This window comes from Salvelinus fontinalis, chromosome 35 (genome assembly GCF_029448725.1).
Source record: "Salvelinus fontinalis isolate EN_2023a chromosome 35, ASM2944872v1, whole genome shotgun sequence".
Taxonomy (NCBI): domain Eukaryota; kingdom Metazoa; phylum Chordata; class Actinopteri; order Salmoniformes; family Salmonidae; genus Salvelinus; species Salvelinus fontinalis.
In genome coordinates this window covers 6,136,594-6,163,324 of record NC_074699.1, presented here as the reverse complement: position 1 = coordinate 6,163,324, position 26,731 = coordinate 6,136,594, and the positions used below count along the sequence as shown (strand labels likewise).

The 26,731-nt window shown below is 41.8% G+C and overlaps 1 protein-coding gene across 2 annotated transcripts in view; it reads right to left on the bottom strand.

The window, feature by feature from the left end:
• The window catches only part of LOC129834290 (sodium- and chloride-dependent glycine transporter 2-like), a 56,998-nt gene that overhangs the window by 26,044 nt on the left and 4,223 nt on the right, over positions 1–26,731 (bottom strand). For both annotated transcript variants that reach the window (XM_055899148.1, XM_055899147.1), the window contains 8 exons: positions 26,467–26,598; positions 26,109–26,282; positions 23,189–23,339; positions 22,588–22,720; positions 22,216–22,350; positions 21,977–22,080; positions 4,587–4,711; positions 1,633–1,745 (listed from right to left, as the gene is read on the bottom strand). In XM_055899148.1, coding sequence (XP_055755123.1) covers positions 1,633–1,745; positions 4,587–4,711; positions 21,977–22,080; positions 22,216–22,350; positions 22,588–22,720; positions 23,189–23,339; positions 26,109–26,282; positions 26,467–26,598 — 1,067 coding nt within the window. The remainder of the gene's footprint in view (positions 1–1,632; positions 1,746–4,586; positions 4,712–21,976; positions 22,081–22,215; positions 22,351–22,587; positions 22,721–23,188; positions 23,340–26,108; positions 26,283–26,466; positions 26,599–26,731) is intronic.

Here is a 26,731-nt window from a genome sequence, read left to right as displayed (position 1 = left end):
TCTAACAGAGAGCAAAGAAGGCTTCCTACTGAAATAGGGCCCAATGCACATTAAGTCATTCAATAGTGTGTCATTCAAATTGTGCGGTTTGATTTGTGGTTGATTGGATGAGTGCAGTAAACACAGAGGGCTACTCTTCTGCAGTTCCACGGAGGCCAAACAGCTCATTTCCGTGAAGCCCTATGAGCTGTTCAGTGGCAGCGGAGTGCTGTGTAAAAGAAATCACCACAATCACACGCAACGTGTAACCACATGTACCACTGATCCCACCAATTGGAGCGTTCACACCCCGCAGAGGCAGGTGTTGATGAGGGCAGAAGTGGATCCCCTTCTCTTCTACACTCATTCTTTCTCTCTCTATTCATCTCCCTGCTCCCCCTCTCCCTTCTCTTTTCTCCACTCTCACCACTCATCCGCTCTCTGTATACCCCTCTCCACTGGTCCTCTGGTTCTCTCTCTATATATTCCCCTTTCCATTTATATATAGCACATACTTTATGTAAATTGTTTCTCACCGGTTCACAGTAAGTTTCACAGTTCAGAGCAGTCACCTCACCTCCTCCGCCCCCATGACCAACATGTATGAAACATGGAATCCATTTTGTTGCCACACACACGCACACCTACAGTACCATGTTTCCCCTACCATTGTAGAGGTGGGGCAGTCCCCCACCTAGCTCTGTTGCCTCTCCACCCCAAAAGAAGTTGTCTTCTATTGGTTTCAATTGACCATATTGGTGCCACAGGGGCCCGGATGTTGCTTTGTGGACCTTTGTGGCCCATGTGGAAATCAAACTTGGGAGAAGACTAACAAACACAACTACACATACAAGGTGCTATAGAAATCCGCGATGCGGAGCAGGCAGACGGAATCATGGAATCCAGACATTAAAACTGAATTCAACAATAAATTTAAAAAAATCTTAAACTTAGGAGGAAATCAACTAAATGTATTGAACTTATTTGAAAATAAATACATTTGCCCAAGATTATCATAAGCCATGAACAAAATGCATCAGTGATTCGTATTTTCCTTCAACTTTCTGAAGAGGCAACACTGGAATGCCCCTGTCTGTGTGTGCGCGTGTATCTAACACTTTGTGTAGCCGTTAGCGATGATGCTAATAATGATAATCGTCTTCTGGGTAGATGGAAAGGCTTTCCCAAAAACCTTCTCAATGAAATGTTAACTACAAAGGAGCCTATGCCTACCTGGCAGAATGATATCATGATTATTCGTATCAATCCAGTGGCGATTTGTTTAGCAAACTCTGCAATCACGTGTGCTACAGAAACACTGCTAACCAAACAAGCCTCTTGCTTTGCACACTTGTATCTACACCCCAAAATAACAATTTCTTAGATTTATTCCAGACCTCAAAAGTGGTCGCCTGATGTGGTTTAAGCATTCTTTTGGATCAAAAAATGCAAATGTTGTTGTTTTTCTATGAAAAAAAAATGTTTAGAGTGAAAACCTGGGGAAAAAAATGAGGAAAAAACTGAAACCTTCAAAAACAAAACAGAGAAAACAACATTTTTGGGGAAAAAAATTACAGAATTAGGCAACAAAATACAACAGATTTGAAAGGGCCCTACACACACAAAAACACACAGACAGTGAGGTTTGGTTACCATGGTATCCAAGCCGAGGGTCAGCAGCATGAGGAAGAATATGATGGCCCAGAACGGAGAGAGTGGAAGTCTGGTCAGAGCCTCCGGGTACACCACAAATGCTATGCCTGGACCTGAGAGTGTTAAATCAGATTGATAATCAGAGGCAAAAATGACAATGAATACTGAACAAAAACAACTATCTTCTCTGACTTGGGTTGTGTGCGTATTGAAGAGTACTATTAACTGGCCAAGCCATTCTCTATCTCTGTACATTTCTTTCTATCTGTCTATGGTCATACACTATCTGATCCTACCAGACCAGGGTTTCAAATCAAATCTAATTGTATTTGTAACATTCGCCGAATACAACAGGTTTAGACCTTACAGTGGAATGCTTACTTACAAGCCCTTAACCAACAATGCAGTTTTAAGAAAAATAAGTGTTAGGAAAAAAATAGATAGATAAAAAATAATTAACGATTAATTAAAGAGCAGCAGTAAAATAACAGTAGCGAGGATATATACAGGGGGTACCGGTACAGAGTCAATGTGCGGGGGCACATGTTCGTCGAGGTAATTAAGGTAATATGTACATGTTGGTAGAGTTAAAGTGACTATGCATAGATAATTAACAGAGAGTAGCAGCAGCATAAAAGGGGGGAACAATGCAAATAGTCTGGGTAGCCATTTGATTAGCTGTTCAGGAGTCTTATGGCTTGGGGTAGAAGCTGTTAAGAAGCCTCTTGGACCTAGACTAGGCACTCCGGTATTGCTTGCCATGCAATAGCAGAGAGAACAGTCTATGACTAGGGTGGCTGGAGTCTTTGACCATTTTTAGGGCCTTCCTCTGACTCCGCCTGGTATAGAGGTCCTGGATGGCAGGATGCTTGGCCCCAGTGATGTACTGGGCCGTTCGCACTACCCTCTGTAGCGTCTTGCGGCAGGAGGCCGAGCAGTTGCAATACCAGGGAGTGATGCAACCAGTCAGGATGCTCTTGATGGTGCAGCTGTAGAACTTTTGAGGATCTGAGGACCCATGCCAAATCTTTTCAGTCTCCTGAGGGATAATACGCCTTTGTCCTGCCCTCTTCACGACTATCTTGGTGTTTTTGGACCATGATCATTTGTTGGTGATGTGGACACCAAGGAACTTGAAGCTCTCAACCTGCTCCACTACAACCCAGTCGATGAGAATGGGGGCGTACTCGGTCCTCTTTTTCCTGTAGTTCACAATCATCTCCTTTGTCTTGATCACATTGAGGGAGAGGTTGCTATCCTGGAACCACATGGCCATGTATCTGACCTCCTCCCTATAGGCTGTCTCATCGTTGTCGGTGATCAGGGCTATCACTGTTGTGTAGTAGGCAAACTTAATAATGGTGTTGGAGTCGTGCCTGGACATGCAGTCATGAGTGAATAGGGAGTACAGGAGGGGACTGAGCACGCACCCCTGAGGGGACCCCGTGTTGAGGATCAGCATGGCAGATGTGTTGCTACCTACCCTTACCACCTGGGGGTGGCCTGTCAGGAAGTCCAGGATCCAGTTGCAGAGGGAGGTGTTTAGCCCCAGGGATAACGTAGCTTAGGGATGAGCTTTGAGGGCACTATGGTGTTGAATGATGAGCTGTAGTTAATGAATAGCATTCTCACGTAGGTGTTCCTTTGTCCAGGTTGGAAAGGGCTGTGTGGAGTGCAATAAAGATTGCATCATCTGTGGTTCTGTTGAGGCGGTATGCAAATTGGAGTGGGTCTAGGGTTTCTGGGATAATGGTGTTGATGTGAGCCAAGACCAGCCTTTCAAAGCACTCCATGGCTACAGACGTGAGTGCTACGGGTGGGTAGTCATTTGTCAGGTTACGTTAGTGTTCTTGCGCACAGGGACTATAGTGATCTGCTTGAAACATGTCGGTATTACAGACTCAGTTAGGGACAGGTTGAAAATGTCAGTGAAGACACTAACCAGTTGGTCAGGACACGTCCTTGTAATCCGTCTGGCCCTGTGGCCTTGGGAATGTTGACATTTTTAAAGGTCTTACTCACATCGGCTACGTAGAGCGTGATCACACAGTCGTCCGGATCAGCTGACGCGCTCACGCATGCTTCAGCGTTGCTTGCCTCAAAGCAAGCATAGAAGTAATTTAGCTTGTCTGGCTCGTGTCACCGGGCAGCTCACGCCTGTTCTTCCCTTTGTAGTCAGTAATAGTTTGCAAGCCCCGCCGGGGTAGTACGATTTAATCCTTATGCTGTATTGACGCTTTGCCTGTTTGATGGTTCGTCGGAGGGTAAAGTGGGATTTCTTATAAGCGTCCGGGTTAGAGTCCCGCTCTTTGAAAGTGTCAGCTCTACCCTTTAGCTCAGTGCGGATGTTGCCTGCAATACATGGCTTCTGGTTGGAGTATGTACGTACGGTCACTGTGGGGAAGACGTCATCGATGCGCTTATTGACGAAGCCAGTGACTGATGTGGTGTACTCCTCAATGCCATCGGAAGAATGCCAGAACATATTCCAGTCTGTGTTAGCAAAACAGTCCTGTAGCTTAGTATCTGCGTCATCTGGGGCTGATAGGTAGAGGCAGATTACCCACTCGCTGTCGGATCCTTACAAGGCACCCCGACACACGTCCCCGAAATATCTGTGTCTCTTTCTCATGTGAATCACGGGATTTGGGACTTGTCGGGTGTCTGAAGTAAATCCTTCTCGTCCGACTCGTTAATGAACAAAAATCTTCATCCAGTACGAGATGAGTAATCGCTGTCCTGATATCTAGAAGCTCTTTTTGGTCATAAGAGACGGTGGCAGAAACATTATGTACAAAATAAGTTACAAATAACGTGAAAAAAACACACACAATAACACAATTGGTTATGAGACCGTAAAACGGCAGCCATCTCCTCCGGCGCCAAATCATTTCAAATACTTTATCTGTATTTGGATTTTTCAAGGACTTTACCTATATAAACATGTAATTTACCTTCATCTGCCACCTTCTCAATGGGCACCTTCAGTTCATGGGCCATGAATCCAATGACGGAGAAGATGACGAACCCAGCGAATATACTGGTGGCACTGTTAACTATGCACACTATGATGGTGTCCCTAAACAAGAGGAGAGGGACGAGAAAGAGATGTAAACGTTACAGGGCTGTAACACATACAGTATTGGAGAACTTGGAATGTTTTTGGAGTATTATCACACACAAGTGAGTGGCTTTGTGTTGGTAATAGTTATTATGTGTCAACATGTCAAGACATTTGAAAAACAGAACCTAAGGATGTTCCAAGTGTTTTACAGGAGTTGATACCCGGTTTTGTTCAAATAATGTCTTCTTTTACATATCTATCGACCATTGCCATGTGTGATATTGAGTAAATGAACGAATAAATAGATGAACTATCTTCTGTGCATGTCACGTTCCTGACCTTATTTCCTTTGTTTAGCCTTGTTTAGTTGGTCAGGACGTGAGCTGGGTGGGCATTCTATGTTATGTGTTTCTATGTTGGGTTCATTGTCAACTAGCCTGATATGGTTCTCAATCAGGGGCAGGTGTTTTACGTTTCCTCTGATTGAGAGCCATATTAAGGTAGGCTGTTCTCACTGTTTGTTTGTGGGTGATTGTTGCCGTGTCTGTGTTTGTGCGCCACACGGTACTGTTTTCGTTCGTTCGTTTGTTCACGTTGTTTATTTGTTTTGTATTTTGCCAAGTGTGTTTTTCGTCTTCGTTGCTTTATTAAAAGATATGTATTCAACCCACGCTGCGTTTTGGTCCGATCCATGCTCCTCTTCAGACGAGGAGGAAGACGAGCGTTACAGTGCAGTCTTATCCAAATGCACAAGAGGTTCAACAGTTCCCTCTAGTGAGAATACTACGGCCTCATACCAAGGGAGAGAGTATACTGTGCCAGTATCTGCTTGTAGCAGTTGTACTTCTTGTTTCTATGTGGTGGTATTGCCACGGTACTCAGTATCACGACACTCAAATTATCATGGCAAAAAAAACAAACATGAAGCAGACAGATTTCCATGATGACAATCGTATGTTGGAAATAAACAAACACGTAGCAAAACGCACGCCCCGCCCACCTCAGGAGTCACCCTTTTCCAGCCATTATTTCCCGTTTTTTTGTGAGGTGTAAATTCACTTGTCACAGAATTGTTGCTGGATAGATTTATTTCAAAAGAAAATCAATGTACATTTCAACTTTTGCTTGTACAATCGCCGATTTTGCAATCGTGCAAACGTCTGTTCTGACCGCTGAAACGAGTTTCAAGTAAGGTGTCATATGTAAGGGATAGACATGGTATAGACCTTCCAATGAAATGCTTATTTGCAGGTTCCTTCTCGACAATGCAACAACAATAAGAAATGATAAAAGATAAGGATACAAACATAAAGTAAATGGCTCAGTAGAATATAATAAACATTTTAGGTTAGAATGAGTGTGTGTGTGTGTGTGGATGAGTGTTTATCTGTGTGGGTGTGTGCATGTGTGCTAAGGTGCGGAGAGTCTGTGCAGGTGGTCGGTCCAGTTCAAGTGTTCAATGTTCTTGTTCAACAGGCGTGTACATAGAAAGGGTCTCTGAGCTTAATGGTATCAGACCTCATGCTCTGATACCGTCTCCCCGACAGTAAGGGAGTCAACAGTTCATGGCTGGGGTGTGTGGGATCCTTGATGATGCTCAGATAAAATCGCATTTGTCACATGCTTCGTAAAAAACAGGTGTAGACTAACAGGGTCCTTTTCCAACCATGCAGAATTAAAGATAAAGACAGAAATACAGAGTGAATAAGGAATAACAATAACGGGTAAATATAACATGTACAACGCCTTCAGTAAGTATTCACACCCCTTGACTTATTCCACATTTTGTTGTGTTGCAGCCTGAATTTAAAATAGATTAAATAGAGATTTTTTTGGCACTGGCCTACACAAAATACCCCATAATGTCAAAGTGGAATTATGATCCACTCTTTATGCAATAAAAGTGGTTAACACATCTCTTTACCCCACTACACATACATTTATCTGTTAGGTCCCTCAGTCAAGCAGTGAATTTCATACACAGATTCAACCACAAAGACCAGGGAGGTTTTCCAATGCATCGCAAAGAAAGGCACCTATTGGTAGATTGGTAAAAAAAGGTGCAGACATTGAACATCCCTTTGAGCATGGTGAAGTTCTTAATTGCACTACCAATACACCCAGTCACTACAAAGATTGTTAGGAGAAAACTGAGGATGGTTCAGCAACATTGGGCTCGGGCTCGGGCTCACGAGTGACGTAGCGGTCGAAGGCACTGCATCTCAGTGCTAGAGGTGTCACTATAGACACCCTGGTTCAAATCCAGGTAATATCACAACCGGCCATGATATGGAGTCCCATAGGGCAGCGCACAATTGGCTCAGAGTCGTCCGGGTTTGGCCGGTGTAGGCCGTCATTGTAAATAAGAATTTGTTCATAACTGACTTGCCTAGTTAAATAAATGAAAATATTTTGTAGTTACAATTGTAGTTACAATAAAATTGTAGTTACAGAGTGAAAAGGAGGAAGCCTGTACAGAATTAAACCATTCCAAAATATGCATCCTATTTGCAACAAGGCACTACTAATACTGCAAAAAAAATTGTAAAACAATTGACTTTTTGTCCTGAATACAAAGTGTTATGTTTGGGGCAAATCCAAACCAATACAAAACATTACTGAGTACCACTCTCCATATTTTCAAACATAGTGGTGGCTGCATCATGTTCTGGGTATGCTTGTAATTGTTAAGGACTGGGGAGTTTTTCAGGTTAAAAAATAAATGGAAATGGAATGGAGCTAAGCACAGGCAAAATCCTAGGGGAAACCGGATTCAGTCTGCTTTCAACCAGACACTGGGAGATGAATTCACCTTTCATGCATCCTTGTTTGCAATAATCTACACTGGAGTTGCTTACCAAGACAGTGAATGTTCCTGAGTGGCCGAGTTACAATTTCCACTGAAATCTACATGACAATCTATGGCAAGACCTGAAAATGGTTGTCTTGCAATGATGAACAACCAATTTGACAGAGCTTGAAGAATTTAGAAAAAATATTGGAGTGCAATACAGATTCCGTCATCTGTGGATCTGTTGATGTGGTATGCAAATTGGAGTGGGTCCAAGGAGTCTGGGATGATGGTGCTGATGTGAGCCAAGACTTTCAAAGCATTACATGACTGTAGATGTGAGTGCTACAGTCATTTAGGCAGGTTACCTTGGCATTCTTGGGCACTTTGAATCCAATCAGAAAGCTTTTTGTGGCTAGCTCTTCCAGTTCTATTGACTATTGTGTCACCATGGATACTCCAGCTGTTTTCAAAATATCGTAAAGAGCTTGGACTGTTACATACAGTATAAACGTTCGAAGCCTGATGTCTAAACTGGACTTTCTGGATGTCTGGGTGCATGACACTAGCCCAGATGTTCTGGTTATCTCAGAGACCTCGCTGAATGATTTGATAATCGATAAGGATGTTGCCATTGCGGACCACAACATGTCAGATGTGATAGACTGAAAAAGGCGGCAGGGGTGGCTATATGTAAGATCTTCTTTTATGGCATCATGCTTTTAGCATCTCTGTCCATAAAATGTGAGAGCTGTTGGCTATAAAGCGGCCATAAGCCAAAATATGCATATTTGTATTGCTGCGGTCTATTGCCCCGGCGGAGGCTGTTGGTATTATTTTTGATTATCTATTTTTGATTATCCTTTCTGGTATCTGAACTGGTTGTGTTAGGAGATCTAAATCTTGATTGGCTTACACATGCCTCAGATCAGTTTAAGAATATCTGTCTTGAGTTTAACTTGACTCAGCTGATAATGAAACCCACTTGGATTAATATAAAAAACCAAGAAAAGCTTACCCTGACTAACCGTCCCCATAAGCATTTGGCTAGTGGCGTTTTTGCAAATGATATCAGCGACCACTGCCCTATTTCTTGCATTAGAGCAGGTATTTCCAATGCCGTCAGGGGTACGCCAAATAAAAATATGTGATTCACCTTTTTTTTTTACAAAAAAAATATATATTTATATTATTATTAGTTGTTTTTTTTAAATTTCTTCTTCACATTTCCATTTATATTTTCCAATGGGGCTATACATTTGGGTGAGGGTTTTTTCTCGCCTGAGTATGCTTGTTTCACTGCCAAAAATACAATGAAACAATCTAGTGTTCAGTTAAATAACAACACAATGCCAAATACAGGTAGACTAGTCAAATAATTAACATCCAATCCCATAAACCGTTACTCTCTCGTGGTAATTCCACTAACGGTCCGTATGTAGCCAAACGTAGCTGCTGCTCATGTTGGTATCTGTACTGATGGCGCAAAAGCCAAGACAGGGAGACATAGTGGAGTGCATGCAAACAGTTGCTCCGACGCCACTTGGGTACACTGCAGCATCTACCGAGAGGCTCTTGCGGCCAAGCGAATGCCTGACAGCTTGAAAGACGTTTTGGAAACTACAGTGAAAATGGTTAACTTTGTTAAAGCAAGGCCCCTGAACTCTCGTGTATTTTCTGCACTATGCAATGATATGGGGAGTGACCATGTAACGCTTTTACAACATACAGAAGTGCGCTGGTTATCAAGGGGCAAAGTATTGACAAAAAATGTTTTTATTGAGAGACAAGCTTAAAGTTCTTTACTGACCATAATTTTCACTTGTCTGACCGCTTGCATGATGACGAGTTTCTCACACAACTAGCCTATCTGGGTGATGTTTTTTTCTTGCCTGAATGATCTGAATCTAGGATTACAGGGACTCTGCAACTATGTTCAATATGCGGGACACAATTGAGGCTATGATTAAGAAGTTGGAGCTCTTCTCTGTCTGCATTAACAAGGACAACACACAGGTCTTTCTATCATTGTACAATGTTTTTGTGTGCAAATGAACTCAAGCTTACGGATGTAATGTCAAAATGATATAGCAAAGCACCTGAGTGAGTTGGGTGTGCATTTACGTAGGTACTTTCCCGAAACGGGTGAAACAAACAAGTGGATTCATTATCCCTTTCATGCCCTGCCTCCAGTCCACTGACCAATATCTGAACAAGAAAGCCTCGTCGAAATTGCAACAAGCGGTTTTGTGAAAAATTAATTTAATCGGAAGCCACTGCCAGATTTCTGGATTGGGCTGCGCTCAGGGTATCCTGCCTTGGCAAATCGAGCTGTTAAGACACTGATGCCCTTTGCAACCGGAAAAGAGTGGATTCTCTGAAAATTATTTAAGACTGAGACTCTCTCCAATACAACCCAACATTGCAGAGTTATGTGCATCCTTTCAAGCACACCCTTCTCATTAAACTGTGGTGAGTTATTTTCGATGAACAAATAAGGTTTTATATGGAAGATGGTTAAATAAAGAGCAAAATTATTGATTATTATTATATTATTATTTGTGCCCTGGTCCTATAATAGCTCTTTGTCACTTCCCACGAGCCGGGTTGTGACAAAAACTCACACTCATTCTTATGTTCAATAAATGTATTGTATAGTGTGTGTGTGGCAGGCTTACAATGATGGCAAAAAACAATATTTGAGAGTGCGCTGACCCTGGTGCTAGAGGGGGTATGCAGCTGGAGTTTGAATGTTTGAAGGGGTACGGGACTATAAAAAGTTTGGGAACCACTGCATTAGATATACCAAACGGAAAAACTCTGACCGTCATATAATTGTGGAGAGACATTTTTAGACAAATCTCACCCTAGTTGTTTGTTCATGATCTACAGTATATTATTCAGAGCTTTTTTCTACTAGTTGCATACCAGATCCTGTTGTGGCATTTACATTTTTTCTCATCCATTTTTAGCTCTTCGGCTGATAAACATGCCCCTTTCAAGCGACTCAGAGTCAAAAAGCGAACTAACCCATGGTATTCTCCTGTACTCTCAGACCTCCTCTTGATAAGAAATCAAGCCTGGGCCAAGACTAGACAAACTGGCTCGCTAGCTGACTGGCAGCTACTTAGGCAATTGAGAAATAGGTGCACTGCCTCTGTTAAACAGGCCAGATCAAACTACAAAGCACTATGAGGCCTCTAAATTCTGGAAAACTGTTAATTCACTAATGCGGGGTAATTCCTCTACTTCCCTGCCCAAGCAAGTCGTTTTAGACTCATCATTACTGAGAAAGTTTTGTGATGCTTATAATTAGCATTTTATCTCAGCTGGTCTCCAATTTTAAAGAAATGGTGGTCATACTGGTCTTGGCCAGTCAGTTGACTGTTCTTCCCACATACAGCCTCCAGTTGCCTCAATGTATATTAGTCAACCTTGAGTGACTTAGGAAATGGTCGTGGACGGAGCAATTCCCGTACCAGGCCGCGATGCAACCGGTCAGGACACTCTTGATGGTGCAGCGGTAGTATTTGGAGAGGACCCGGGTGGCATTTCTTCAGCCACCTTAGGAAGTAGAGACTCTGTTGCGCCCTCTTGACAAGAGTGGGGGTGTTGGCCCATGTCAAGTCCTTGGTGATGTGGACGCTGAGGTGCAAGAGGCGTGCAAGAGGCGTCACTACAGTCCCTGGTTCGAAACCAGGCTGTACCACATCCGGCCGTGATTGGGAGTCCCATAGGGCGGCGCACAATTGGCCCAGCGTCGTCCGAGTTTGGCCGTCATTGTAAATAAGAATTTGTTCTTAACTGACTTACCTAGTTAAATAAAGGTTACATACACGCACACACACACACACACTACAAAGGGAAGCACAGCCAAGAACAGCCCAGTAACACGAGCCTACCTGACGAGCTAAACTACTTCTATGCTTGCTTCGAGGCAAATAACACTGAAACAGGCATGCGAGCACCAGCTGTACAGGACAACTGTGTGATCCCGCTCTCCGCAGCCGATGTGAGTAAGACCTTTAGACAGGTCAACATTCACAAGGCTGCAGGGCCACACGGGGACGTGTACTGCGAGCATGCGCTGACCAACTAGCAAGTGTCTTCATTGACATTTTCAACCTCTCCCTGTCTGAGTCTGTAATACCAACGTGTTTTAAGCAGACCACCATAGTGCCTGTGCCCAAGAACAAGTAACCTGCCTAAATGACTACCGACTCGTAGCACTCACGTCTGTAGCCATGAAGTGCTTTGAAAGGATGGTCATGGCTCAACACCATCAACCCAGAAACCCTATACCCACTCTAATGTGTATACTGCCCCAACAGATCCACAGATGATGCAATCTCTATTGCACTCCGCACTGCCCTTTCCCACCTGGACAAAAGGAACACCTATGTGAGAATTCTATTATTTGACATCAGCTCAGCGTTCAACACCATAGTACCCTCAAAGCTCATCAATAACCTAAGGACCCTAGGACTAAACACCTCCCTCTGCAACTGGATCCAGGACTTCCTGATGGGCTGTCCCCAGGTGGTAAGGGTAGGTAACAACACATCCACCACGCTGATTCTCAACACGGGGGCCTCTCAGGGGTGCGTGCTCAGCCCCCTCCTGTACTCCCTGCTAACTCATGACTGCACGGCAAGGCACGACTCCAACAGCATCATTAAATTTGCAGATGACCCAACAGTGGTAGGCCTGATGACCGACAACAACGAGACAGCCTATAGGGAGGTCAGAGACCTGGCCGTGTGGTGCAAGGACAACAACCTCTCCCTCAACGTGATCAAGACAAAGGAGATGATTGTGGACTACAGGAAAAAGAGGACTGAGCACGCCCCCATTCTCATCGACGGGGCTGCAGTGGAGCAGGTTGAGAGCTTCAAGTTCCTTGGTGTCCACATCACCAACAAACTAACATGGTCCAAGCACACCAAGATAGTCGTGAAGAGGGCACGACAAAACCTGTTCCCCCTCAGGAGACTGAAAAGATTTGGCATGGGTCCTCAGATCCTCAAAAGGTTCTACAGCTGCACCATGGAGAGCATCCTGACTGGTTGCATCACTGCCTGGTATGGCAACTGCTCGGCCTCCGACCGTAAGGCACTACAGAGGGTAGTGTGAACGGCCCAGTACATCACTGGGGCCAAGCTTCCTGCCATCCAGGACCTCTATACCAGGCGGTGTCAGAGGAAGGCCCTAAAAATTTTCAAAGGCTCTAGCCACCCTAGTCATAGACTGTTCTCCCTGCTACCACACGGCAAGTAGTACCGGAGGTCCAAGAGGCTTCTTAACAGCTTCTACCCCCAAGTCATAAGACTCCTGAACATCTAGTCAAATGGCTACCCAGACTATTCGCATTGCCCCGCCCCCTCTCTCCACACCACTGCCACTCTCTGTCGTCATCTATGCATAGTCACTTTAATTAACTCTACCTTCATGTACATACTACCTCAACTAACCAGTGCCTCCACACATTGACTCTGTAACAGCACCCCCATGTATATATTGTTGATTTTTACTGCTGCTCTTTAATTATTTGTTACTTTTATCTCTTATTCTTATCCGTATTATTTGAAACTGCACTGTCGGTTAGGGGCTCGTAAGTAAGCATTTCACTGTAAGTCTACACCTGTTGTATTCGGTGCATGTGACTAATAAAATTTGATTTGATTTGACACCACACTGACCCAAAAAATATTTTGTTGGCGTTTACCTATGTCCCAATTAGCAGTAAAACATAATCAAAACCTATTTCTTTCACTTACTTGCTGTGCAGTTTCGACGTTCATTTTTTTCAGTCATTTTATTCTCAACCAGGATTTCTATGGAACCGCGTTTGGGTCTTTGCATCTCAAAAAAGATACACGTCAAATAGTGTTAGAAATACACGTGAAATAGTGTTAGAAATACACGTCAAATAGTGTTAGAAATACACGTGAAATAGTGTTAGAAATACACGTCAAATAGTGTTAGAAATACACGTGAAATAGTGTTAGAAATACACGTCAAATAGTGTTAGAAATACACGTGAAATAGTGTTAGAAATACACGTCAAATAGTGTTAGAAATACACGTCAAATAACACTATTTGAAGTATCAAATAAGCTTGTTGACCAATCAGGACCTGAATAATAATTTAACACATTCATACATTTTTACGTAATTATTACACATTGATTACACTAACCCTCGTATTTCATATGTCACAATGATTCATCGATATGTATGCTATGATGCTGGTAAAGTTGTCTCGCGCACCTACAGTGCTGGTCATAAAAAAAAGTTAGCTAGTTCATGGATGCAAACAATGTTCTTCCCCAAAAACATAGCAAAACGACAATCTGTTTCAGTAGCTATAGTCATCATCTAAAATAACCCTAATTTATAAGACATTTCTTATTTGATTAATGGTGGTCGGACCCATCTATGTGAAGCTAGCCACAATAAGGATTAGCCACAACATTGGACTTTGCGGTTAGCCTTCAAAATAAAAGTATGTAATTGACAGTAATGCAAATGCAGACAAATAATAGAATTATGCCATAATTGAATAGATCATGATAAACGAGGTTGGAAGGTTGTTATATAAAATCAACAAAAGACAATCATTTGTTAATTTGACAAAAATCTGTTGAAATCACACTGGATGGATTAGACTTTAGAATTGCATTGGGGGCATACTTATTTCACTGTACAGTCTTACCTATGGATTGTGGATCAATGACATAGGGTATCAGTCTACTCAGTGACACTCAGAGATTTTTAGCATCATAGCTCTTATTGCGGGACTCCGAAACAACTGTGAATTGAGCCACATTTATTGTCAACCTATGTGTATTGAACACTATTCCCGAGGAGAAACAATACTGCGTGGATCTTCTTGAGTCTGAGGAGGATGTTGAGAAAAAATATATTGGGTTTTGAATAGACTGTTACCCCATTTCATTGATCCCCAATCCTTACGTAAAGCTGTACGATGCAATATGAATGTCAATACACACAATAGGCTGATTAGGGAGGTGATTTCACACAGTTACAGTCCTGCGATAAGAGCTACAACGCTAATATTTGCGTAAACTCTTCACAGTTGTGTTCTGTGAGTGTCACCGAGTAGACTGATACCCCATTTCATTGCTTCACATTCCAACCTTGTTTAACATTATCTAGTCTAAATGTGTCATGATTCCACCAATTGTAACCTTCTGCATCACTTTCAGAGGTACTTTTTATTTTGAAAGCAAATTGCAAATTCCACTATTGTGCCTAATCATTATTGTGGCTAGCTTCACAACACATAACCTGGTCAGGTCGAGCCTCACTAGCCAGATGAAGCTAGCTGGCTGCTTATAACGTTACCTTTAGGCAACAAGTTTAAGTAGCTGGCTAGCTATTTGTTTTCATGAACTGAAGTTCAATTTCAATAGGCGAACAACAAGTGGCTACCTAGCTTTTGCTTACTCACAAGTTCCGAAATCATTGCTAAGAATAGTGAAAATGACTGCAGTTTCTACTCGTCATTGTTTTCAGGCTGGTTGCACTGGTGCTAGCTAGGTACCAAGCTAAAGTTAGCTAGCTACGCCAGAAGTTGCGTTCGAACCAAATAATGCTTTATTACCAACGCATTGTTGTAAACACATCGTTCGTGGCCGGTGTTTGCTTGTTTGCAGACTTTTTTGTACAGCTTTGACAGCGCTACTGACAGTAGCGGTGGCGCTTGGCAAATTCAGAACACAATATTCTATAATAGAACTGTGTTATTTGAGGTGTCAAATTAAAAACTTAATTAACGCTTCAAATAGTGTTATTGTCAAATAGTGTTATATGACGTGTATCTTTTTGGACACACAAAGACCCAAACGGCGTTCCATAGGATGTCGTGAAGCTAATAACAGTGACGCTATTACTGTGTAACTCCAGTAGGGCAACATCTGATCAATAGCGCACTTTTTAAACGTTAGTGTGTACTAGTGCTCGACTAGTCGCGAAAGCCAACATCACCCAAGACAAAGAACGGTTGATTGTCAAGGGCAATGAATTCCATTATCTTGGCGTTAATGGATTTCGCCTTCAAGTTGTTTCGCTGAAATTGTCTTACTCTTTCAAATGACTGCTCGATCCACACAGCAGACATTGTGGGCTAGGTTAGGAATGCTGTGTTGCAGGTGTAGCGCAAAATTTTATGTGGCGTCATTATTTCATGTACCTACTGTGCGTTAAATAGGTATGCACGTCAGCTTTGACATCGTTTTTTTACATTGGCGTTAAACTAGACACCGGGCCGATACCGATGTTGGCATATTTAGCTAATATCGTGTGATTCCGATATGTTCACTGATATATCGTGCATCTCTAGAAGAAAGTTATTTGTTTCTGGCCATTTTGAGCCTGTATTTGAAACCACAAATGCTGATGCTCCAGATACTCAACTAGTCTAAAGAGGCCAGGTTTATTGCTTCTTTAATCAGAACAACAGTTTTCAGCTGTGCTAATATAATTGCAAAAGGCTTTTCTAATGATCAATTAGCCTTTTAAAACGATAAACTTGGATTAGCTAACACAATGTGCCATTGGAACACAGGAGTGATGGTTGCTGACAATGGGCCTCTGTACGCCTATGTAGATATTCCATAAAAAATCTGCCATTTCCAGCTACAATAGTCATTTACAACATTAACAATGTCTACATTGTATTTCTGATCAATTTGATGTTATTTTAATAGACAAAAAATGTGTTTTTCGTTCAAAAACAAGGACATTTCTAAGTGACCCCAAACTTTTGAAGGAAGTGTAAGTGAAATTATGTACAGTTAAAATTTGTCCATAAGAACAATGACCAAAGAAAGTGGTATTTTCAACGTCTGTAAATTGTATTTTAAACTTTCACTTAGACGTGAAAGACGTCTTTCAACGTCCGTAAAATATGTATTTTCAACATCCTTAAAATACGTCCTTTTTAACCTTTTTTTACGTCTTTTTGGCGATGTTCAATTTGAGTCCTGGTTGCTGCCAACATTTCTCAAGATATTCTTTCCCTTTGAGTATTATCACCAGTAACACGAAAATCTATTCTTTCCCTTTAAGTATTATCATCAGTAACACTAAAATCTATTCTTTGAACAGACTATGGACAAGTTATCTATTTCACAATCATTTTGGAAAGTATTTTCACGTTTACTATTGTGGTAATTTACAGGTAACTGCGAAAATAAAGGAAACACTTGCGTAAATAAGGGATGCAAACAGGGCTCTAAAGTACATATGCTCCTTCATATTTTGCTGTGAAACCTGACAATTTATTTTGGAAGCACCGGTGAGACCAGGAAAAGAAATCACCCAGATAATAATTATTGTCATGAAAGGCTTCACTGTGCAGTTGTTTCCGAGTGCCCTAGAGAAAAAAGTGTGTGCAGATTCATTCAATCCAAAGCCTACATGTAAAGAATATTAAAGAATGCATCAGAGATTTGTATTTCTTGCAACTTTCTGAAGACGTAACGGCACGGAAATGTCTGTGTCTACCACTTTGTGTAGCCAGTTAGCAAAGCGAAAATAGTCTTTTCCATAAAACCTTCCAAATTAAATACTAATAACTGCACAAAGTAGGCTTAATAATATCATGATGATTTGTATCACTCAGGGCGTCTTTTATTTAGCAAACTCTGCTATTGCGCATGCAGTACAGAAATTCCTCCGGACTCTTGAGGTGTACAATCAGGGACGGCATGCAGCCCAAAAATCTAAGAGAATTTTTTATTTTCAAACAACTGAAACAGCTTTTTCCTGCAATCTAGAGCCATAATCAGTATGCTTAATTCTATGTAAAAATATCTATATTTTTCTGCATATCTAAGCATACCTCTTGAGCTGTCTGTATCCTCCTGACTGGTGGTTCTTTTTAAAAATAAATGTCACATGCTTCTCTGCATCTCTGCTAAAATATGGGGAAAATATTGAAAGGAATGAGTCTTATTCAGTACATTTAGTTTTTCCTTGCTTTTCTAAAGTCTACCAACCGTGCCAGCAGGATAAGACACAGGTAACTGCCAAAATAATGGAAACATTTGAGTAAATTAGGGATACAAAGTATATTGAAAGCATCCCATCATGCTTAGGGTCATGTATTATTATCATGCCATTATTTTGGCTCCCATAGCTATGCCCCCATAGAATGACAAATTGCTCCATCCATAGGGCACGAGTGGTCACTGAATGACTTGATGAACATGAAACATGCCATGGCGGTCTCAGTCACCATTATCTGAACCTAATTGAACACTTATGGGAGATTCTGGAGCGGTGCCTGAGACAGCGTTTTGCACCACCATCAACAAAACCCCAAATTATGGAAATGTCTCATAAATAATCCCTCCAATAGAGTTCCAGACACATGTAGATTCTATGCCAAGGTGCATTGAAGTTGTTCTGGCTCATGGTGATCCAACTCCCTATTAAGAGAATTTATGTCTAGTATATAGTCAAAATAAAGAAAAACCCTTGAATGTGTAGGTGTGTCGAGACTTTTGACTGGTACTGTATATATAGTACTGGTCAAATGTTTGGACACACCTACTCATTCAAGGGTTTTTCTTTATTTTTACTATTTTCTACATTGTAGGATATTAGTGAAAACATCAAAACTATGAAATAGCACACATGGAAACATGTAGTAACCAAAAAAGTGTTAAACAAATTCAAATATATGTTATATTTGATATTCTTTTTTGATGTTTATTTTGACTATATTCTTCAAAGTAGCCACCCGTTGCCTTGATGACAGCTTTGCACACCCTTTGCATTCTCTCAAACAGCTTCATGAGGTAGTCATCTGGTATGCATTTCAATTAACAGGTGTGCCTTGTTAAAAGTTATTTTGTGGAATTTCTTTCCTTCTTAATACGTATTTGGTAAAAGTCCAAGTACATATAATTTAATATGTTTATTGTTTGTTTATCTTTTTTATGTATTTGTCTACAAGTTTATATATGTTTACAACAAGCAAGGGGAAGATATCAGAATAGGGGCATTGGGGAATAATAACATATTGTACGGAATACATTTGTGCTGTAGTGAAGCCGTCTCTAGACATTTACATTTACATTTAAGTCATTTAGCAGACGCTCTTATCCAGAGCGACTTACAAATTGGTGCATTCACCTTATGACTAGAGTAATGCAAGGTCTCTTTCATGATCATGTGAAACGTCAATTGCTTTGGAAATGCTGGGATGTGTTTTTCAATGATGTTAAAGGTAATTATGATGCAACGATGACGGTGATACGATATGGATTACAATTATCATCATGAATATTAAGGCTATACGCACTACATGTTACACACATAGACACACAACCATGCAAATTGGCGGAGTTATTATATATTTGGACATCACACATTATAGTCTACCTCTTATTCAGACATCGTACACACTTTCACTAAATCACATCCAATATCATACACATCAACCTACTCAGATTTACTACACACATAATGTCTTGTCTCGATTTTCTAACATCTGTGGCATTGGCTCACAGGCAAAAAGGCAAGGGAATCAAACAAATATCGCTAGAACCTATTTCTTGAATTCAAAATATTAGACATTTGAAATCTCTAATTTTGACCATCATAATACCTCTGATGGCAGTAACTTTACAAGCACTAATTATGGTCAATTTAGACTGAGAATAGTATCTAGTTTTTTAACATCAAATTGACCAGAAATACAGCGTAGACATTGTTAATGTTGTAAATGACTATTGTAGCTGGAAACTGACATTTCTGGGGGGAATGGCCCTAGCCCTCACCCTCCGATCCAACAGATCCCAGACGTGTTTAATGGGATTGAGATCCGGCCTCTTCGCTGGCCATGGCAGAACACTGACATTCCTGTTTTGCAGGAAATCCCACACAGAACGAGCAGTATGGCTGGTGGCATTGTCATGCTGGAGGGTCATGTCAGGATGAGCCTGCAGTAAGGGTACCACACGAAGGAGGACGATGTCTTCCCTGTAACGTACAGCGTTGAGATTGCCTGCAATGACAACAAGCTCAGTCCGATGATGCTGTGACACACCGCCCCAGACCATGACGGACCCTACACCTCCAAATCAATCCCGCTCCAGACTACAGTCCTCGGTGTAACGCTCATTCCTTTGACCATAAACGCCAATCTGACCATCACCCCTGGTAAGACAAAACCACGACTCGTCGGTGAAGAGCACTTTTTGCCAGTCCTGTCTGGTCCAGCGGCGGTGGGTTGCCCATAGGCAACGTTGTTGCCGGTGATGTCTGGTGAGGCCTACAAGCCCTCAATCCAGCCTCTCTCAGCCTATTGCGGACAGTCTGAGCACTGATGGAGGGATTGTGCGTTCCTGGTGTAACTTGGGCAGTTCTTGTTGCCATCCTGTACCTGTCCCGCAGGTGTGATGTTCGGATGTACCGATCCTGTGCAGATGTTGTTACACGTGGTCTGCCACTGCGAGGACAATCAGCTGTCCGTCCTGTCTCCCTGTAGCACTGTCTTAGGCGTCTCACAGTATGGACATTGCAATTTATTGCCCTGGCCACATCTGCAGTCCTCATGCCTCCTTGCAGCATGCCTAAGGCACGTTCACGCAGATGAGCAGGGACCCTGGGCATCTTTCTTTTGGTGTTTTTCAGAGTCCGTAGAAAGGCCTCCTTAGTGTCCTACGTTTTCATAACTGTGACCTTAATTGCCTACCATTTGTAAGCTGTTAGTGTCTTAACAACCGTTCCACAGGTGCATGTTCATTAATTGTTTATGGTTCATCGAACAAGCATGGGAAACAGTGTTTAAACCCTTTACAATGAAGATCTGTGATGTTATTTGGATTTTTACGAATTATCTTTGAAAGACAGGGTCCTGAAAAAGGGACGTTTCTTTTTTTGCAGAGTTTATATCGCCAGGTGCTCCGAGATTTGATGTTGTTCTCCTAACTTTTTTAAGTTGGGAGCACCAGTGCTATCAATGAATATACATTTGATTTAAAGCCCTGGATACAAAGTATATTGAAACCAGGTGCTTCCACACAGGTGTGGTTCCAGAGGTAATTAAGCAATTAACATCCCATGATGCTTAGGGTGATGTATAAAATTGTCCAGTTGCCCATTATTTTGGCTACCATGGCTAGAAGAGATCTCAGTGGCTTTGAAAGAGGGATCTCAAAGGAGCATAGGGGGTTTAAAGTGTGTGTGTGTGTGTGTGTGTGTGTGTGTGTGTGTGTGTGTGTGTGTGTGTGTGTGTGTGTGTGTGTGTGTGTGTGTGTGTGTGTGTGTGTGTGTGTGTGTGTGTGTGTGTGTGTGTGTGTGTGTGTGTGTGTGTGTGTTTGTTTTAACACACCGGTGCATGTAATCTCCCGTTAGTAATGTTTTAAGAAATCCAATTCCAACACACAGCTTCGTGTTAGATTCTGCCTGTTGATTGCAATTGGCCTGTATGGTAAAAATAAAAGTGGCATGTGTTGTTTCAAAAAATACCTTTTTTAAATATTTGAATTGACTTGAATTCCCACCAAAATTCCTGTATATTATTGTCTCTCATTCAAAGTGCTCTGTAGTTTAGTTGGTAGAGCAAGGCGCATGCAATGCCAGGATAGTGGGTTTGATTCCTGGAACCACCCATACGTGAAATGTATGCACGCATGACTGTAAGTCACATTGGATAACAGCGTCTGCTAAATTGTATATATTTATACATGATATATACATTATCATTCTGATGTCTTCCGGGTGGCGCAGTGGTCTAGGGCCACCAGAGTCTCTGGGTTCGCGCCCAGGCTGGGCAGCCGGCCGCAACCAGGAGGTCCGTGGGGCGACGCACAATTGGCATAGCGTCGTCCGGGTTAGGGAGGGTTTGGCCGGTAGGGATATCCTTGTCTCAGTATGTAAAAATGTATTGAAATGTAATTTTTTTTTTTACAAAAATGTAATAAAATGTATGCACTCTACTGTAAGTCGCTCTGGATAAGAGCGTCTGCTAAATGACTAAAATGTAAAAAATGTAATGTAATTATATAATGGTTTATGTGCAGTCAACATTTGATAGATTTTCAAAATCCAAAAAGTGTTGAATATCTTGCTCCATTTAACAGCTGTTACATTTATCAGAACTGTATTTTTGACCTTTTACACATTTTGACGACCCTTGCTAAAACAACCGTATGTTGTCATAGAGACATGTGTTCACCTTCAAAGCTACATAACACAGTATGTTACATAAAGCAGGGACGACAGCAATTTGAGTCTGCGTCGTGTTGATTGGTAACCTCACTCCTCCGGTTCTGAAATGTCTCCACCTGCACCATCGAGTCGCTAGCTTTACGGTGGCGCAGCCGGCTAAAATATCGCCAAGAGGGGCGGGTCACGTGTGATTGCGAGACAGAGGTTTCGAGATCACTCCCAGTGGCAGTTGTAAATGGCAGGAAGCGAAGCTGTTAAGCGGCACAGTGAGAAGTACTTACCTGTAGCAGTTGTTGTGGAACTTGTTGTAAGAAGACAGTGTGATGAGGCCTCCCCAGGCTGCTGACAGAGAGAAGAAGATCTGGGTGGCAGCATCCTTCCACACCTGGAGGAACACACACAAATTCACACTCGCTGTTAGACACAGAGGGATGGGCAGAAGAAATGTGTGTGTGTGTGAACGCATATGTGCGTGAGTCTATTTGCGTGCCTGTGCGCACTTACGTGTGTGTGTGTATACCTTAGCATCATAGAGTTTCTCCCACTTGGGTGTGATGAAGTAGAGGATGCCGTCGCCAGCCCCTGGGAGGGTCACTCCTCTGAACAACAGAATGACCAGAACCACGTAGGGGAACGTAGCTGTGAAATACACCACCTAGGAGATGGGAGAGGAAGAACGAAACGGAGGGAGAGTTAGCAGGTTGTGTGATAATGCACTGATTCAAAACTTTTAGTTTAAAAACAAACCCACTAGAGGGCAACGTTACATATTGATTCACAGAACTAAACACTTTCTTTTATGGCTCTGGGATTTCACAGGGGGGAAATAATTCAAATCCAAAGGAGGTTAAAGGAGGTACCACATGAGCAGAGAGAGAGATATTCCTCTTACTTTCCCTGATGACTTGATTCCTTTGGCCAGGGAGAGGTAGACTATCAACCAGGCCAGCAACAAGCAGCCTGCGAGGGGCCAGCGGATGTCTCCAGGGTACTCTATCCCTTTGGAGATGTGCAAGACATTGTACCTAGAGCGAGCGAGCGAGCGAGCGAGAGAGAGAGAGAGAGAGAGAGAGAGAGAGAGAGAGAGAGAGAGAGAGAGAGAGAGAGAGAGAGAGAGAGAGAGAGAGAGAGAGTTATTTCCCAATCACATAAAACAGCTTTTTCAGATCTGACATTTATTATTCCTACATATCAATCAATAGCGGGAAATAATAGTGTTTATACAGCCCAATAACTGTGGCCTAATTATGTAAGAAAGGAAACCAACATTTACAGTATGTATGAGAAATCCCAAGTATCATCAGCAGGCAGGCATACTTCAAACATAGAACCTCAATGTAAATATGATGCAAGTTATTATAGATTTTTATTGAATACTTTTTGAGATGTTGTATTGTTTGCAAGGAGAGCTTGCAAGTATGCATTTCATTACACTGTGTACACTGTGCACTGTATCCTGTGCATATGACGAATAAACTTTGATTCGAACTTACTTGAAGTACTCCTCGCTGGGGCTGACGTACGTTTGGTTGTCCGGATAGGTCATGTTAACCAGTTTGCTCAGGTTTCCAATGGCTTGAGCCGACAGACAGAACGAGCTGTTCTTTACAGAGGTGATGTTTTTATCATGGAGGATACACGTGTCTGTCACAACCAGAACAGACAGACAGACAGACAGACAGACAGGTTGACATACACTGTATCGAATTAGAGAAAATAAATACCTCAACAGTGACAGACAGAAAGACATCTTTATAATCTTGTTTAAAAAACGGTATCAACTCTCACAATTTTCTCAGGTGGTAGTCTAGAATGTAGAATAGATACTTGCCCAGCATGTTTTATATGTGTAATGGTTATTTTCCTTTAACAAAACTGTAAATACAAGTTGTGCTTATTATGAAATAAGCTTTTTGCCAAATGTAGCCTACACTTAGAATAAACGTAGAAACGTTAATCATGTTTGACAGAGTAGATCTAATTTCCCTTTGTATAATCATCATACGTTTGTTGTATTATCAATGACACCTACGGGTTGACACAGCATCAATGCCAGTGCAGGCTCCTCAGAGGAGGAAGGGGAGGACCATCCTCCTCAGTGAATTTCATTTTAAAATTAAACATTTAAAAATGTATCCTTTTTAGATAAAACTATACTAAATATAATCACGTCACCAAATAATTGATTAAAACACAATATTTTGCAAAGAAGGTCTACAGTAGCCTCTACAGCACTCTGTAGGGTAGTATGGTGTAGCTGAGGACAGCTAGCTTCCATCCTCCTATGAGTACATTGACTACAATACAAAACCTAGGAGGCTCATGGTTCTCACCCACTTCCATAGACTTACATAGTAATTATGACAACTTCCGGAGGACGTCCTCCAACCTATCAGAGCTCTTGCAGCATGAACTGACATGTTGTCAACCCAATCAAAGGATCAGAGAATGAATCTAGTACTGAAAGCATGAGCTACAGCTAGCTAACACTGCAGTGCATAAAATGGGATGTGTAGTTGATTCAGAGAGAGAAAGAAAATAGTTGAACAGTTTTCAACAAATTAATTTCTTCCAAAATGAAGGAGAAGCAAGAGAGAAATAGAGAGATAGAGAGAGATTTAGATTTAGTTATATTACCTATGCTGACTATGATGTTACTTTAGCTAATATGGTGACAACGATGTAGGCTGTGTGTAGCGGTTTGGCTTGGAAAGTTTTTTTTTTGCCTTGCCTTGTCTTGTGCATTGAAGTCCACAAGCGAGGGGAAGAGGTGAAAGCAGGAGAGCGCATAACGTAGATGCGAGAAGGAATACAACGTGGCTGCTATGAAACTGAGAACTGTATTTACCCATGATCAGGGGTGTAGGAGTCATTTTGGCCTGTTTATGTGTTTATGAGTTGCGTATATGTTGTCTGACAAGGGTTATTTTTTACTTGTTTTGTTCACTAGAGAGCACTATATGTTGGGGTCATGGGTCACTGGTCGTGTGTGCATATAGGAAGCACAGGTGACCAGGAAGGGTTAGCACAGGTGAGAGGAGAGCACTTACAGTTCTTACTGTATCACAGATATAGCTTATAGAATGCATCTCTCTGGACCTTTTCTATTGGAATATGGGTTTTGGAGCTATTTAGATACGCAATAAATGAGAACGTCACCCCAAGCTGATTTTTATGGACGCGTTATGGACAGGTCTCTCCTGTGCCAGAGGCAGTTCATAGGGAACCGCCACTACAAGGGGTGTATTCATTCAGCCGATTCTGTTGAAAAACGTTTCTTAAACAGAAGCAAGCGGAACAGAACGGGGATAAACATAACGGAGTTTGTCCGAAAGAAACTCTTGTCTGCAACTGTTGGATTAATGATTACACTCGTTATCCGCTAGATGCAGGCAAGAGTGTGCAAGGCGTTGTTGAATGTCACTGTCTGCCCATGTGTCACATCAAATTCTTCTCTCGACCTGTGTTGTAAACTTTAATTCGTTGGCTAGGTTGTAACAACCTCATGATGGGTATAGGGACAATTAGAGTATCATGCAGTAGCCTAAACCTATCGCTGTTACATTTAGCTGGGTGAATGGAATATGAATGACAGTCATCCAATATGCTGTAATAGAAATAAGGCCATGCTCATGAAAATAATCATCTGAAACGGCACTGACGGCCACTGATCAATGCTATTCAAGGATACAGAGGAGAGAGAGACCAGGGAGAGTACAGTTACTGTAATTGACCAAGAGAGGGCGGTCTTGCGCACACTGCGGCACTGCAGCAACTCCACTACAGTAAATGTGTCACGCAAGCAACTTTTGTGCTGAATTCACTAAAATGCAATAGACAAAACAGGCATTTTCTTAATCAAATTTCGATTTTTTTTTTTTTTCCCCCGTGCAACTGGGAGAAAATTATCCGGTCATACTGGGAGCCTTTCTTTTATCAATTTATCTTCTTTTTTTAAATGAATTGTTGCCCAATGTAACCTAAAAACAATTACTCATAATTGCACCAGTGCAAAACTAACTTGTCTACACCTTAATATTGAAAATACACATTTTGTATAACTGCTTTGTGCTCATGACATGTTTAGAGTTGAATAAAGATATAATCAGGAGGGAAAAAAATATCACACAATTGTAACCTACACACAGTTGAAAAAAGAACTTGAGACCCACAGAAGAAATATAAAAATCGATATAATAAACCTAGTAAGCAAAAGTAGCACTTTTTGGATGTAAATGAAACTAGAAAACAATGCTTAAAATAACTGGCCACTCTACACTATAGGTCAGGTTACAGAAATACCTTAGCTGAGGGGTGCGTTGCGCATTGCGCAATGGTGATGGGTTGCCTATGTGTATGTGTGTGTGCGCATGCATGATCGTGTGTGTGCGTTCTGGCGCATTGTGGTCTTACCTAAGAGAAGCATGTCTTTGTCCTTACAGTCCAACGTGTTCCACTCGTTCTTACAGTTAGCCCATGGCAGTGAGCCCTTCAACGAAGCGAACAGGTAGTACAGTGTCCAGCACATAATAATGTTATAGTATATGGCTATCAAGACAGATATTATCAACATGGCAATCCCGCAACCTAAAATAAATAAATGAGACGAAATATATCAATTACTCTTAAGCAGGCAGAGGAGCTTGATCAAAAGTTCGTATATCATAATAAGTAGTTATCTTTTTTTCTTTTTCTTCTGAAGTTACACGTTACACGTTTTAAATACGTGACTTTATGAGTTTGGATCGCAGCCTGTATATGCGTAGTTTACCTTGCAGAGCTGGAATGGCTTTCCACACGGACACCGGGCCCTGGCTGGCAAACTGACCCAGAGAAACCTCCAATAAAAAGATAGGGATCCCGGCGAGGCACAACATTATCAGGTAGGGGATCAAAAAAGCACCTATACACACAGGGAAACGGGGAAGTATTTCAAAGTAGCGCACAGGTACAACTTGGCTCACGTGATTTAAAGAGAAGGCTATAACAGATTTATTCATTCGACTGCCTTTCTCATGAAATAAAGAGATTATGTA